General features: G+C 47.2%; 1 protein-coding gene across 4 annotated transcripts in view; it reads left to right on the top strand.

Annotated features, from left to right (window-relative positions):
- Positions 1-2,077, top strand: part of Fars2 (phenylalanyl-tRNA synthetase 2, mitochondrial) — a 416,134-nt gene extending 414,057 nt beyond the window's left edge. For all 4 annotated transcript variants that reach the window (XM_060372570.1, XM_060372572.1, XM_060372573.1 and 1 more), the window contains one exon: positions 1,784-2,077. In XM_060372570.1, the coding sequence (XP_060228553.1) occupies positions 1,784-1,922 (139 nt within the window). In that variant the 3' untranslated portion in view covers positions 1,923-2,077. The remainder of the gene's footprint in view (positions 1-1,783) is intronic.
- The last annotated feature ends 12,840 nt before the right edge of the window (positions 2,078-14,917 follow it).

Below are 14,917 nucleotides of genomic sequence, written 5' to 3' on the forward strand. Positions count from 1 at the left end.
TTTCACCTGAAATGAACTGCTGAGGCTAAAGAGGAAGGGACATGCCAGCCAGCCCTGAACATGAGCCCCTTGGAGGTGACACCTTTCTGACTCGTCCATCCCAAATGTGGGCTCAAGGTGGGAGGGGAAAATAAAGAAAAGTAAAGTGGACAATCCAGGGTGGGGAAGAAATGGAAAAAGAGAATAAGGAGATATTGGGAGCTAGGACCAAGATGGACATTTCTCTTCTCAAGCATGTGCTGTCTACATCCAAGTGTGACTTCAACTCAGAAGGCAGGAGGCAAAGGAGAGAGCACCCTTGTGAGAATAAACCTAAAACATCAAGAAGACCCTGGAAGCAGAGGCTTTGGGTGGGCTTTAGTGGCCAAGTGAAAACTTCTTGTGAGGGGCTTCCCCAAGGTCCCACCCCACCTGAAACAAACCAGTCCAAGGTTCTGGCTTGAAAGCCCAGCCCTTCCTTACCTACTGGAGATGCCTCTCCTAGTCAGGCTCAGAGATGAGTGACATCATTAGGAGGAGCTCCAGGGGGTCACCTGCTTTGCTGTAACCTCTTTGCCTGAGAGCCTAGGGCTGGCTCTGCTACTATTGGTGTTGGAAAGTAGGAGTTTCCATGGCTCCTCCTTATGCAGACGAGTACTTAAAGCACTCAGTGAGGGCTCTTCAGAGCCCTCTCCATCCTCATCGCCAGTGAGAGATACCACAGCAGAGGGTCAGTGACGCATAACCTTTCTGCCTTTCTGGGGAGGCCACCATACCAGTATGGTATAGGATCTACCATACAAGCAGAAGCCCTACTACTGTCACCCCACACTTCCAGAGAGAGCCACCAAAGCAAATCAGCACTACCATGGCAAAGTGGAGTCAATCCAACATGTATGTAGGCCTGGAGTACATAGCATGATGTGTGTACCTCCTAGTCCCACAGGCATGCTGGGGATGATACTTCCCAGCCTTGTCTCTGGCCCTTGCTGCTGTGTGCTCTACAAACATGGTTCTTTTCCATGCCATGGCAAGGTAGAGGCCGCTGGCATTGGCTCCCAATACTTTAACTGTCAGAAATGACTTGGGGAGCCAGAAAGAGCTCAGAACTCCAGGTCCTATCTCCTGGGATCAGACTCTTTGCTTAGCTCAGGACATCAAACCTGTGAAAAGCACCTACCTTGGAGACTATAGTCCGTCCAGCATGTCTTATTTAGTGTTCCTATTGCTGTGAAGAGACACCATAACCACAGCAACTCTTAGAAAGGAAAACATTTAATTGGGGCTTGTTTACAGCTCAGAGGTTTAGTCCATTATTGTCATGGTGGGAAGCATGGCAGCATGCAGGCAGACATGGTGCTGAACAGATAGCTGTGAGTTCTACATCCAGATTGGCAGGCAACAGAAAGAGAGAGTGGCCTGAGCTTCCAAAACCTAAGCCTATCTCTACATACTTCCTCCAAGGCCTCCTACATACACCTCCTAATAATGCCACTCCTTCTGAGCCTGTGGGGGCCATTTTATTTCAAACTACCACACAGCATGAAGGAACCAGCTCCTCCATTATTCAAGTTAACCATCACCCTCCCACCCACTAGAAAGATGTGGTCCCTAGTGGCAAGTGGTATTTCTGTGCTGACATATGACTGATGCCTGGACCCTGTCCCACTAGGTCTGCTCCTAGCAGGTGATGCCATACACACCATAGTGGCATGGCAACTGCTGTACAATTCTAAGCCTACTGCTGTCAATCCACATGCAGGCATGTTTTTACTCACCTACTTGCATCTTCCCCCTCCTCCAGGACACACAGGACCAGCCACTGCTACCGCATCACCTACCGCCACATGGAACGGACACTGTCCCAAAAAGAAGTCCGTAGTGTCCACCAAGCTGTGCAGGAGGCCGCTGTGCAGCTGCTGGGCGTGGAGGGCCGTTTTTGATGACATGGCTTTACCCAGGCTGTAGCCCTCATGGAGCTCCAGGACTCGCTGGAGATGGGGAAACACATTGTTTATGAACTGGAGTGTCTGTCATTGTTTGACAAATGGGTCTGCTTTGGGACTTTCAGGAAATAAAGGATCACTTTGGAGAAGCATTGACATAGCATTTGTCTTTTTTTGGGGGGAAGGAGAAAGCAGGCACTGATATAAGAGTTCCCTGCTATTCGTTTAGAAACGCTTGGCCCATTGGCTCTTCGTGTGGTTAATTGGTCCCTGGGTTCCATTAAGCACCAGGCATGATTCTCACCTGACAGGCTCTTCCACCCATGTAATGAGCAAAGCCACAGAGAAGGGCCTCAGAAACTGGATATTGTGCAGGCATGCCTAGTTTCTGTGGGTTTGCTTGGCTGCAGGTCACAGACCCTGCATTTTGACAAACCGGAGGTTTGTGGCAACATGTGTTGAGCAAGCCTATCATTCCCAATTTCCTTCGGTTCAAATGATCATTATTATCTCTTAGTGGTTTTTTAATTGGTGTAAATAAACAGAGTTTTTCTAACATAAAGCTATTGAGCACCTCACAGAGGGCAGTATCAGGTAAGCCTAACTTTCATGTGCACTGGGAAACCAAAAGATGCCTGTAACTTGCTTCATGATGAATTCACTTTATCACAGTGGTCTGGAACCAGATCATCATCCCCAACCTGAGCCTGTCCAGGAAGCCTTTGAATCTCTGCCATCCTTTCTCCCTTTTCTTCTTTGTTTTGCAAAGGGCAGGCTTCAAAGAGGCCACTGATGAAATGCCAGGGCTTCCCTTGAAAGTGGAGAGTCACCTCTCTGAACCAGGCAAGGCAGCTATTTGCTTTCATAAACTCAAGGCTGGGGCCAGCCCCTTGGCCCTGGGCTTGGACCTCCCTGCCTTCTGCCCTAGTGCAGACGAAGGAAAGGACCAAGAACTGCCCTGAGTCCAAGAGACACACAGAGGGCCAGGTCGGCCAACTCCCCAGGTTGTTCCCTGCAGGAGGCCTCCGCTTCCAGAAGGAAGGCGACCTTTAAGGGAGAGCACAGGGCTTTGATGTCTCCCCTTTCCATCCAGGGCACTTTGTAGTCTGCCTGCTTTACTCATGACCAGCCTTAATAATCAGATTCCATGCCTGACAAGATGCTGGAGGCTGATGGAAGACTCCTGAGTGCCGAGATAAATATTTGATGAGAGGTAGCCATTATCAGCAAGCATGTAGGGGGCGGGCAGCTGCTCAGAGTGTGGCTGTGTTTGGAAACAGGCTTATTGCAGATATAATTAGCTAAGAGGACATCTTATGGGGGAGTAGACCCTATTCCAAAATGGCTGGCATTCTTCTGAGAAGAGGACTACATGAAAACAGAGAGACCAGCAGAGCTGTCTGTGAGCTTGGGATTCCCAAAGCTTGCCAACAAGCCATGGGAGACAGAGGAACAAAGATCTGCTTAACATTTGACATCAGACTTCTGTCCCCCAGAACTGTGACAAAGGACATTTCTAGTTTGAGGTACTCTGTAATGGCAGTCCTGGGAACCTAAGATAGCACCCAAAACAGGGAAGCCCATGCCATATACCTCTCAAGAGACTGCCAGATGCAGGGGTGCATGGGTCCTTAACTCTGTCTGGAGATCCAGACACATGCCTGAAACTCAGAGGAGTCGCCAAGCTTGCAAGCACTGAACTGAAGCAGCCAGTCAAGGAGCCAGTTCGTATCGAGTGTCCTGGCCATGTGTTCTGCCTGCTGATGACCTTGCGAACATGAGGGCCTGAGTAACAGAAGAATGTGGGCTATCCTTGACAGCCATGACAAGGAGAGCAAATGATCAAATGCCTATATGCACCTCTCTGGAATCTTCAGGAACTGGCCACCGAGTGGCAGGGACTGGGAACAGTGAGAGCAAATGCTGGCAGTGGAGCCCAGTGGTGGAGTGCTTGCCTAGCATGTGTGAGGTAGGCAAGGTTTCCCTCCCCAGCCTAGAGTCTGGGGCCTTCCTCCTCTAAACGTCTCTGATTTCCTCTGAGCCTGGGGTGCAGCAGAGCTGATCCTGGTTAATGCTTGGTGAGAAATAACACCTCAAGGACTACAGGACCCCAGGGCTGCAAGCAACCTGGACAAGAGGTTCAAAGGGTTCTGAGAAGCTGGCTGGCATCATTAAGCTCCCTTAGCTGCTGCAGTCATCACATGCCCCGACTGGCTCAAGAAAAGAAGTCTCGATAGTCACAGGTAATTCAGGATGATATGTCATATCCTTTGGTTCCTATTTCTCTGCCCTCAAAGTAAATTCCTGGTCCTGAGGCCAGGACATACTGCCCTCCCTCCCTTCCCCTACGTTTCTTCCCCTCCTCCCCTTCACTCTTCCCTTCTTCTCTTTCTCCATCCTCCCCACCCATCATCTTCATCTGCCTTCCTCCATCTTCCCCTCCCCCTTCCTCTCACAGACCTCTCCCTCCTTTCTCTCTCCCTCTCTCCTCTTCCTCAGCTGTTCTATGTGGTCCTTCCTTCACCAGCTCTCTTCTCCCCTATCCTCTCCTGTCTCCTACCCAGCCACCCTGGAGGAGGCTGCCCTCGCCTGCATAGCCAGACTGCTATGATGTCATGTAAGCTGCAGCTCCCACCAGAGGGAAGCACTGTAGGCCCTGCTGAAACCTGCTTACCTCCTTGATGAGGGAAACAGCACCTGGTAAATCAAGTCTCCTTGGCCAGGGCAGCTGGCCCTGCTCTTGTCTCTGTCCATTAATCACCTCCACGACCTGGCAAGCACAGGCTGCAGGGCCTCTTCCAGCTCGGGCAGCTTCCCTGTCTATACAGCTCTGACACCACAGAACCCCAGTAGGGGAAAGCTAAAAAGCACCGGCTTCCTTGCCTCACGCCTCAGGCTGACCAGCTCTGACAGGTCACGCTGCGCTGTTCCAGCTGGGCCCCAGCCTGCAGATGACTGTCCATTTCTGTGTCCATCCAGCGAGCTGCAGCTACAGTTGTGTAGGAACTCACCCTGGGACAGGAGAGGGGCTGGAAACTCTTCCAGTTTTTGTCCGGAGTGGCATCAGAGGCAGGAAACACTGTGATGGTGGAAAGTGCATCGTCAAGAGGGACATGGCAGCTTTCAAAATGACTACGAACCCTGACTTTGGACTAGGGCAGATACAAGTTCAAGCCAAAGCCACACTTAGCTGCTGTTACTGGACTGGTGAGGGTACAGATCTCAGAGGGCCACCATACCCACTGAAGGATTTTAAGGACAGGGAGATAGATGTCTGCAAAACACGGTACTTGGAAATGTAGCAGAAGGCCTGACTTGAAAGAAACTTCAGGATTTATCCAGCACCCCTCTACTCCCCCCCCCGACACATACCTGAGGGGTAAGTTTGCAAGGCCCGTGGGTATAAAATGGTTGGCTGAATTATTTGAATAGTTAAGCTATTAAAGATCAGAATGCCCAGCCTAGCTATAGTGATTTAATTAAATATCCTATACAACCAGAGATCAGAGGAGCCACACTACCACAGAGACCCAAGCTCTTCCCATTTTGCTTTTAGCTCTGCTGTCCATGATGTATTGGCCTTTCATGATTGCAGTGGAGCAGCGGAAGCACAAGCATGCAACAGCTTCTGAGTTCTGGAAGGGAGAGAGCAAGGCATCTTAGCTTCTCTTCTTAAGGGTCTTTCCACAATAGAGAACATTTCTCTCCCTTCCCTCTAAGAGTCTGGCTAGAATTAAGCAGGCCCTGTTTGTATATTCTGGGCTTGGCACTATTTCTAAATACCATTCCCTTTCCTGTGCCGTGACATCCTCATTGAGTCCTCATGGGGAGGAGGGAGATTCAGGAAGCTTAGACTGAGTCCAAACTGAACAGTGTGGAGGAGGCCAGCCCAGCCAGCCCTTGATTTCCTGACTTCAATGTCCCAAGGTCTAAAGACAAGTGAGAAGTGTTTCAGCCTGGGGCTCAAGGAAGGGAACCAACTGATGGCTCAGCCTTCCCCACATTCTTGCTGCTGCTCCTAGGGATGGTGGCCAGCATGAAACACTGCCTCCTGAGGCTGGCAGTTTGGAGATGTGTTTCTTCACTGCCAGAGGCCTTTCCTTGCAGGGTTTATGAGCTTTTTGCAAAGGCTAATTTATTTATGCCCATTACTCATGGTAAGGTCCATGGTAAATATTTTTTTGCTATGCCCAGTGTCTCTCTTACCCACAGAGGTGAAGGGATGGGGCCAGCTGCACACAGAGCCCCCACAGGGCTTGCGCTACCGTTGGCAGGGACAGGATCTAGTGCCAGGAATCAAAATGCTAAGCCCTTTGTCACTTTTTCAAGCTAAATGTCAAGAAAGCAATTATGGGTGACCTAGAGGCTGGCAGCATGGAATAAGCTACCATCCGGGAGACTGTGCACAGCTCTCAGTGGCTCAGGCCAGGCTGCAGGAAGATGGTGGCATCGGCTGGAAAGGGCAGGCAGAGTCATGCCAGCTTTTGATGGAGGTTGTGCACTGTGTCCATGGCTGAAGCAAGGCCAGGCCCAGAGCCCCAGGCATGCAGGTGAGGGCTTCTTCAGAATGTGCATGTTATTTTCTTGCCGCCAAGAAACTGATGTGCATTCTCTCTTCCCAATTATCCTGGTTTTTAAGAGATTCTCGTTTGCCAGACAACTGTAATTTTCAAATAATCAATTACTCATTTCCCACTCTGCAGACTAGTCATTGGTATACACGCCAGCCAGCGCCCCTCACAGCAGCAATAACTCTTGTGACCACAAAGGGTGATTTAACCCTAGCCTAAAGCAAGTCATTTGTCCTTGTAGATATCCCAAAAGGCTTTACCATAGGAACGCAGGCGATCCACTACAGCCTCTCAAACCACCAAAATAGCCCCCAGGTCCCCGAGAATTCACACAGCTTTCGCCCTCTGGTGACTCCTCCTGGGAGGAGTTTACAACTGCAAAGAGAGCCTCTCTGTCTTAGCATATTGTCATAAACTGTCACAGGATTTGCAGCTAGGATGGAACCCAGCAACCCAGAGCTGAACCATGCCATCCATCCGTAAAAGGGAATGAGATATATTCAACGGGGTTCTTTGAAATTTTTCACCCACATTACAGAGAAATATTGTATTTGAAAGATACTAGTGAGGTTTAAGAGATGGCTCAGTGGTTAAGAGCACAGATCTCCAGGCTCCAGGAGATCTGTTTTCCTCACTGTCTTAGTCCTTCTTCCAGGAAGGAACTGACAAAAATGCAGGGACTCTTCTCTTGACTTCCTGCTCTCTGACATTTCTTCACTCATTTTCTGCACTTATTTCTCCACTTTTTGAGAACTCAGGGCAGTGAGACTGGATTTTTTCACCACTCCATGGAAAGTAAGCCAATATTCCTTCCACACAGAGTATGAGTGATACCCCAGATCATTGTCATTCTTCTCCACTTCTCTGGTTTCTTGTCTCTTTTTTCTTTTCCTTCTTTCCCTTTCTCTCTTTTCTTTCTTTCTTTGCCTTTCTTTCATTTCTTTTCCTTTCTTCCTTCCTTCCTTTTCTTTCTTCTTTTCTTCTTGATTTTTCTAGACAGCATTTCTGTGTATCCCTAACTGTACTGGTCTAGCTCTATAGACCAGGCTGGCCTTGAACTCAGAGTTCTACCTGCCTCTGCCTCTGCCTCCTGAGTGCTGGGATTAAAGACATGTACCACTACCTCCCAGATAATCGTTTCTTCTTAACAATACATGGAGAAGTCCTTTTAGGAAGGAGCATGAATAAGTAAAGAATTCTGTGAGATGAGACTAAAGATACACATGAAATGAGTCAAATAGCATATGGTTAAACCCATGAATATGTCAGCTAATGAGTCACTGACATGTGAGTGTATAATGAAGAAAACTTTACTGAAACACCTCCTTGTATTTTATAAAACAGTGTTTAAATATTTGCCATAGTTCAGTAATGTTCTGAAAAGATAGTCAACCTAGAGTGGATGATACATTAGTTAGTAGTAAGGAAGTACGAAGGGTCAGATGTACCCATTACCTTTCTCATCTTGTCACTCAGTATCTGACCGAAGCGACTTCCAGGAGGAAAGACCTGGGCTCTCAGTTTAAGAGGAAACAGTCCTCCACAGCAGAGAAGGGGCTTCATCTGCAGTAAAGGGGACTTGTGGTGTGGGTCAGAAAGCAGCTCAGACAGAAAGCAGGACCCGACTGTGCCCTTTAGGGCCAGCCCCATCAACAGCCCATTCTTCACAGCTAGGCTCCACAACTTAAATGTTTCACAATGTTTCAGAACAGCTCCCCTAATTGGGGACCAAGTGTTCACGCATGAGTCTGGGGACACGTCGTCTTAATTCAAACTATAACCCTGGGTGCTTACACGGCCACCTTCATTTTCTCACAGTTGTTGGGTGGCTAGATGCCCACGATCAAGGTGTCCACAAGGTTTGGCTTCTCCTGAGTCTTTCTCCATGTTTTGCGGATGACCACTTCTTTTCTTCTTGTCATCTTTCCCCTTGTCTGCTGTTGCCCTGTTTTTCTCTTTAGGGCAGTTCTCATGGTTTCATCTTATTCATCTCTAAGTATGACCACATTCTGAAGTGCAGATCTTGGCTCCAGGACATGAATTCTGGGGCCACAGTTCAACATTGCTCACTTTGGTATAGTAATGCAAGTGTTACCTAGTGAAAAATAGAGTGGCCTCTACCTGAAGATGGAGGCCAGGACTTAGAGAAAACCAGATCAGAGCGTCCAGCAGGGACACTGCTCATTTTCCATGTTTTGATAATACCCAAACCTCGAAGAGCAGCTACTGACAGGAGGAAGAACCCATGACTGTCTCCTTTTAGTATCTGTACTTACTGGCTCTGCTTTAGCTCAGTTAACTGCTTTACTCTTCTTTGTGGTGGTTTTGGAATCTTGTTTTGTATGGAACTCTGTCTACCCATCTCAGACCAACTTTGAACTTTTGGTCCTCCAGCCTCAGTCTCCCTAGAGCTGGAATTATCAGCATGCATCCCCACACCTCTCTTTTTCCTAGCTAAAACTAATAGCAGTTTGGGGCATAGTCATTTATTAGATGACCCAGAAGAACTTCATGTTGAAAAATACAATATTCTATTATTTAAAAAAAAGTTATGGTGGCTTACAACTTGCAACCCTAACAACACTTGGGAGAAGAAGGCAGGAGAGTTGCTGTGAGTCTGAAGCTAGCCCATACTACTCAGTGAGTTCCCTGTCATTCTGTAAAGCACCCACTCCATATATATAACCAGTTGTGGGGAACACATCTAGAACCACCTTCAGAAAATGAAGGCAAGGTGACCACAAGTCTGAGGCCAGACTGAAGAGGTCTATAACCACCACTCTGTCACTTGAGCTAAATCTTTTCTGCACCAGTTTTAGTCACATATAAATGTTAAAAATAAACTGCATATATTTACGGTAAGCAGTGTGATATTTATATGTCTATTCTGAAATAATTGCCACACTGAATTACCTTATCCATCATTTCATATATATGTATGTATGTATCTATTACCTGTATGCAATGAGATCATTTGTGATCTATTTTCTTAGCACTTTTCAATTTTATCATATATCATGATTAACTATAGTCATTATGGTATATAGTGCATTTCTTTATTGTTTCTCCTGATTAAAATACTTTACCTTTGACTAGTATTTCCCAAGTTCCCTGTGTCCTGCTGAGTGTCTCAACTGCCACCTTAACCTCTGTTTCCATGAATTCAGCTTTTTTAGGTGTCGCGTACTAGTGACGCCATCATGCAGCACTTGTCCTTTTATGCTTATTCTGGCTTATTCTGCTCTGCGCTCTCTCCTCCAGCTTTATCCATCTTTATATAAAGGAAAGACTTTTCTGAAGGTTTATGTTGATGTTTTGTTCTCTCTCTCTCTCTCTCTCTCTCTCTCTCTCTCTCTGTAGCTCAGGCTGGCTTAGAAGTCACCCTCTAGCCTGGAACTCACAAGCCTCCGTCTCTGCCTCAAGGGCTGTGGTTGCACATAAATATGAGCAGGCATGATGGGAGGATGAGATTTCTGCTCAAACAGCGTGGTGGGACTCTGGATAAGGTGAACTCATAGACCAGAGAGGAGCTCTCATCCAGAAGAGGCTGCAGAAGGGCCAGGACTGCAGTTATGGTCAAGTTTATCTTGACTAAACTTGGGTCCAGCCAGAGAGGTTTCACTGAGGCGGGAGGAGGCACGCTGAGTGAGTCTGACACCATCATGTGGGCCGGGGTCCCTGACTGCATGAAAGGGGGAGAAGAGAATGTGCGGTCAGTAGAAGCATCCTCTCTTCCTGCTTCCTGACTGCAGTGTGATCAAGGCCTGTGGTGAGGCAAGATACTATGGAGGGAGCATGTAGTAGCGGAGGAGCTCTTCTTCATGCCGTCCAGGAAATGGGAGGGGGAGGTAGAGACAGGGAGGAAGAGCAGGAAGGGGATGAAGGGGAAGAGGGAGAAAGAGGGAAGGAGAAAAGAAGGCAGGCAGAGAGGCAGAGAAAGAAAGAGAGAAAGCTGAGTTTGTATAGTCCCTTCAAGGGCTTGCCTTTGCTCACCTAACTGCCTCGCCTCAGACAGGCCCCACCTCTTAAATACACTACAATTCCCAGAAGTACCACAAGCTAGAGAGCAATAATTGAACACATAGGTCTTGGAATGGGACTATCGATCCATACACTAATTGGCATGTGTATTCCCTCAAAGCGTGAGACTGTGTGATGCTTACCCGAGTTGCTGCTGAGTGAGTTTTGTTGACCCTCGATTGCCTTCATTGACGTAGGCTCACCTGCTTTGTTTCATACGCAGCTGCCGTCAGTCACTGGTTCGAATACGACAGCGAACCTCTTCATGCATAAGGCTTGTCTCAGCATGTGGATTAGTTTATTTGAGCTAGATTCCCAGGTGGAAGTTTCAGAGTCAAAAGGTACTATTTCATTTTTATAAAAATGTTTCTGATGATCTGAAGGAGACTGCGGGGAGGGGCAGAGGGAAGTAGAGAAATGAACAGATTTTTAGCAGAGGGTAAGGAGCCAACATGAAGATCCCGAGGGAAAAGCAGGGGCTGCGTTCGTGCAGACAGTGTCCTCTGAAGACAGGCTTGTTGGGTGCCTGTGTTTCCTAACCCTTTCTGGATGCCCTCAGGCAGAGCTGAGAGCTGAGCCCAGCAACCAGGGAAATGGGGGAGCGCTGGGCTCAGATCCACCTCAGACAGCAGCTCCAGCTGGTGCAGAGACAGTTACCAAGGAGACCTCCCCATCACCCCTCTTTTCCAGGTTAACAGTACTGAATCTGCGCTGGGTGTCTGGACAGAATTAGTTCAAAATAGGGAGAAGAAGAGAAAGTGGCTTTAAAAGGCACCGTCCGTACCTGTTAACCTCGGGGATCGGCACCCAGGACTCAGCAGAGAACGTTCAGGCCCGTTCCTTTTCCTGTACGGCTTCGAGGTTTGATCTTTTTCTCTCGGCCGCATTTGTTTTAATTTTGCTGTAATAAAATAGAACCACCTGTGTCCTCTATGCGTCTAATTACATACGGCCCACGGAGTGGCAAATATCCCCACCACAGGAGCTCACGGTCTGATGAGAACCAGTGAAGTAGCAGAGGGATTATTTAGGCCGCGCGGAAACTAGGAAGATGGAGGGAGGCTCAGATCCACGTGCTGAATCCCAGCAGGGCTTCGTTGCCACCAGTTACCACGGTGGGACTTTGAGGACCTGGCAGCACGTTGCTCCGAACCGTCCACGGGAAGCTCAAAAGGTCTCGGCCGCCCTTCTAGCCACATTTTCCACATCCCTATCGGCTTTCCTCAGCTTGAAAGCCAGCTTCAGGGAGCCGGAGAGATCCCGAGGCAGGTGTATGCTTTGACGAGTTATGACTTTGCAAGACCAGAATTCCCATCAAGTTGCTGTTTGCAGTCTAAGTCACAAACCAAGAACAGCCCTCTCTAAAGCTGTGGGCCAGTGAGGCAGAACAGCAATTTTACCACTAAGGGGTGGTTATGCTCACAGCCCACAAAAGAGAAGATGGAGCATGAAGACCTGGATCCTGCTGGTGAAGGAAAAGGCTGCCCCCCCCCCTCCCTCTGCTCCACAAGCCAACAAACAGCATGCAGTTGGAGGTGTTTCCAAGAAGAGAGAGAGAAAAAAAAAAGGAGATTAAGGTGCGGGCCTAGCTATCCTGTATTACACAGCTAATATCCGCTTATAAGTGAGTGTATGCCATGTCTGGCTTTCTGTTTCTGGGTTACCTCACTCAGGATGATCTCTTCTAGTTCCATCCATTTGAAAAGATTTAGGTATTTATTATGTATACAGTGTTCTGTATGCCTGCAGGCCACAAGAGAACATCAGAGCTCATTATAGATAGATGGCTATGAGCCACCATGTGGTTGCTGGGAATTGAACTCAGGACCTTTGGAAGAGCAGACAATGCACTTAACCTCTGAGTCATCTCTCCATCGGAAATTAGCAGTATAATACAGGATAGCCATCTACAGACCTAAAGAAGCTAAACACTAAGGAGGACCCTAGAGAGGATGCTTAAATCTCATTCAGAATGGCAAACAGGATAGACACCAAAAGCAGTAGAAGAGAGGAAACAGGATGGGAGCCTTCTATAGTGGGTCCTCTGAAAGGATTCACCCAACAGGGGATCAAAGCAGATGCTGAGACTCACAGCCAAACTTTGGGCAGAGTGCAGGAAGTCTTATGGAAGAAGAGAGGGATGGGATTAGAGGGACATGGAGGTGACAGGAGCCCCACTAGGAGACCAACAAAACTCAAAGATCTGAGCCCAGTGGGTCCTTCATAGACTGATGTTCCAATGGAGGACCATGCATGGAGAGGACCTAGAACCCCTGCTCAGATGTGGCTGATTGGCAGCTCAGTTTCCATGTAGATCTCTGAGTGAGGGGATCAGGGGCTGCCTCTATCATGAACTCAGTTGACTGCTCTCTGATCACTTTCCCCTGATGATGAAGCCTTGCCAGGCCACAGAGGAAGAGGATCCAGGCAGTCCTGATGAGACTTAACAAGCTATGGACAGATGGCAATAGTGGAGAACTCCCCCCTTCAGTGGACTAGGGGAAGGGGATGGGAAGAAGAGGAAAGGAGGGTGGAACTGGGGAGGGGGGAGTTGTGGGATGGGACTTCAACTGGGATGCAAGATGAATAAATTGTGAAGAAAAAAATTAAAAAAGATGTGGGCCTGGAACAGGCGGGAAGACAAGTGTACCACTAACCGTAAATTCTTTGAGGCTTCAGAAATTTTCTTGACTCCTGAAAGAGGCCTCTTGCCATTCATGACCACAGGTCTCTGTGATACATTTCCAACAAAGTCCAGAGGTTTACAGAAATACAAAGATGTCATGACTAGGCTAGGTTAGCCCCGAAGGCAGAGATGGCTTGAGATCTGGTGAGATAATGCACCACACTGTTAAATGGTTATGCTGAAAACTGAATGAAGACAGGGCTCAGAAAGTTCACAGCAGTGCTGTTTGAATTAAAAAACAAAACAAAGCAAAAGTAAGAACAGTTTAAATGCTCACTGGTAGAATAGTAAAAACAGAAGTAGCTCATGATACAGCCATATAAGGGAGTATGGTGTAGCAGTGACAACTCATGACCATGACCCAGTGATTGAAACACATATATTTACATACATCATATATATGAATATATTTAAGTGTGCGTGTATGTACATATGAACCTCAACAATGTGACGCTGATGAAGAAAAATCAAGGTACAAAACAAAAGATTTAAGATCCATTTACAAATGATTGAAATGCAAATATCAAGACTCACTCATGGTAGCTATAAAACATGAAAAAGACCCTGTGGAGAGACAAGTATATTGCCAACTCTGTAAAGAAAAACATGGCCGGTATCAACACTAGTTTCAGGGCTGTGTTTGTAGAGAATGCATTCTACACCAGGGACTGGGGCCTAGAGCTTCCAGGATGCTGCAATGCCTCATTTCTTCCAGTGGGTGGTGGTTGGCAGGTGGCTCTTTGAATCTGAATCTCCATATACATTGTGTGTGTGTATGTTAAATATTTCACAATATTTTCTAATGAACATTGGATTAGCCATGAAATCAATAGCAAAATGAAGAGACAATAAGGGAACTATTGGCTGGATTTATTTTTGATGCATGAAGATGAATTGAGTAAGGGTCTAGGCAGAAAGAAAAACTGTCATTCACAGAGCTGCAAATGCACACATTGTTCCTAGTCTTTGAGGGAAAATACAGGCACCACTAATTGGACACAGTAGTACATATGACCATATGTACATATGTGTGTATGTATGTATGTATCTATCCATACACTATAATTATAGACAAGGGGGTGGGCTGAAACATGGGAGGGCTTGAGAGAATGATGGAAACTGCAAATATACTGTATTCCTTTATAAAATTCTCAAAAAATTAATAAAAAATAATGAAAAATGGAAACCTTATTTTATGCATAAGGACACCAAGATAATATGTAGAGTTACAATAACAGGGGATTATGTTTGAATTTTGAATGTACAAGGCCAAGAGAACCAAATGCCTTCCTACTGTGACACCACTGGGTCAGAGATCTGTCCGTATTAGGTCCCCAAGGGTTTGTACCAGGTTCTCACTGCATGAACTCCTCTTCAGGAGAAGCATGAGGCACAGTGGCTTAGGGGTGTGTTGGTATAATGTTCTTTTGAAATGTATGCACCTTACCATTGTTCATTCAAATGCTGATTTCTCCCCCTCCCCCACTCTCTGGTTTCAATCTGGATATTGCATGTGATACTTATTCTAAGCATCCTGTCTCAACTGTGTGTAAACAGGCCAAAATAAAGCAACTGGCTACAATGTTGTGCAATGGGAGGAGCCAGAGGACAGGAACGAGGGGAGGAGCTAGAGGGCAGGAAATGAGTGGGAGGAGAAAGGGCGAGGAGAACTAGGAGAGCAGAGCTGGAGGAGAGATCTTGTAACTACGTGGAGA

Source organism: Meriones unguiculatus, chromosome 19 (assembly GCF_030254825.1).
Source record: "Meriones unguiculatus strain TT.TT164.6M chromosome 19, Bangor_MerUng_6.1, whole genome shotgun sequence".
NCBI lineage: Eukaryota > Metazoa > Chordata > Mammalia > Rodentia > Muridae > Meriones > Meriones unguiculatus.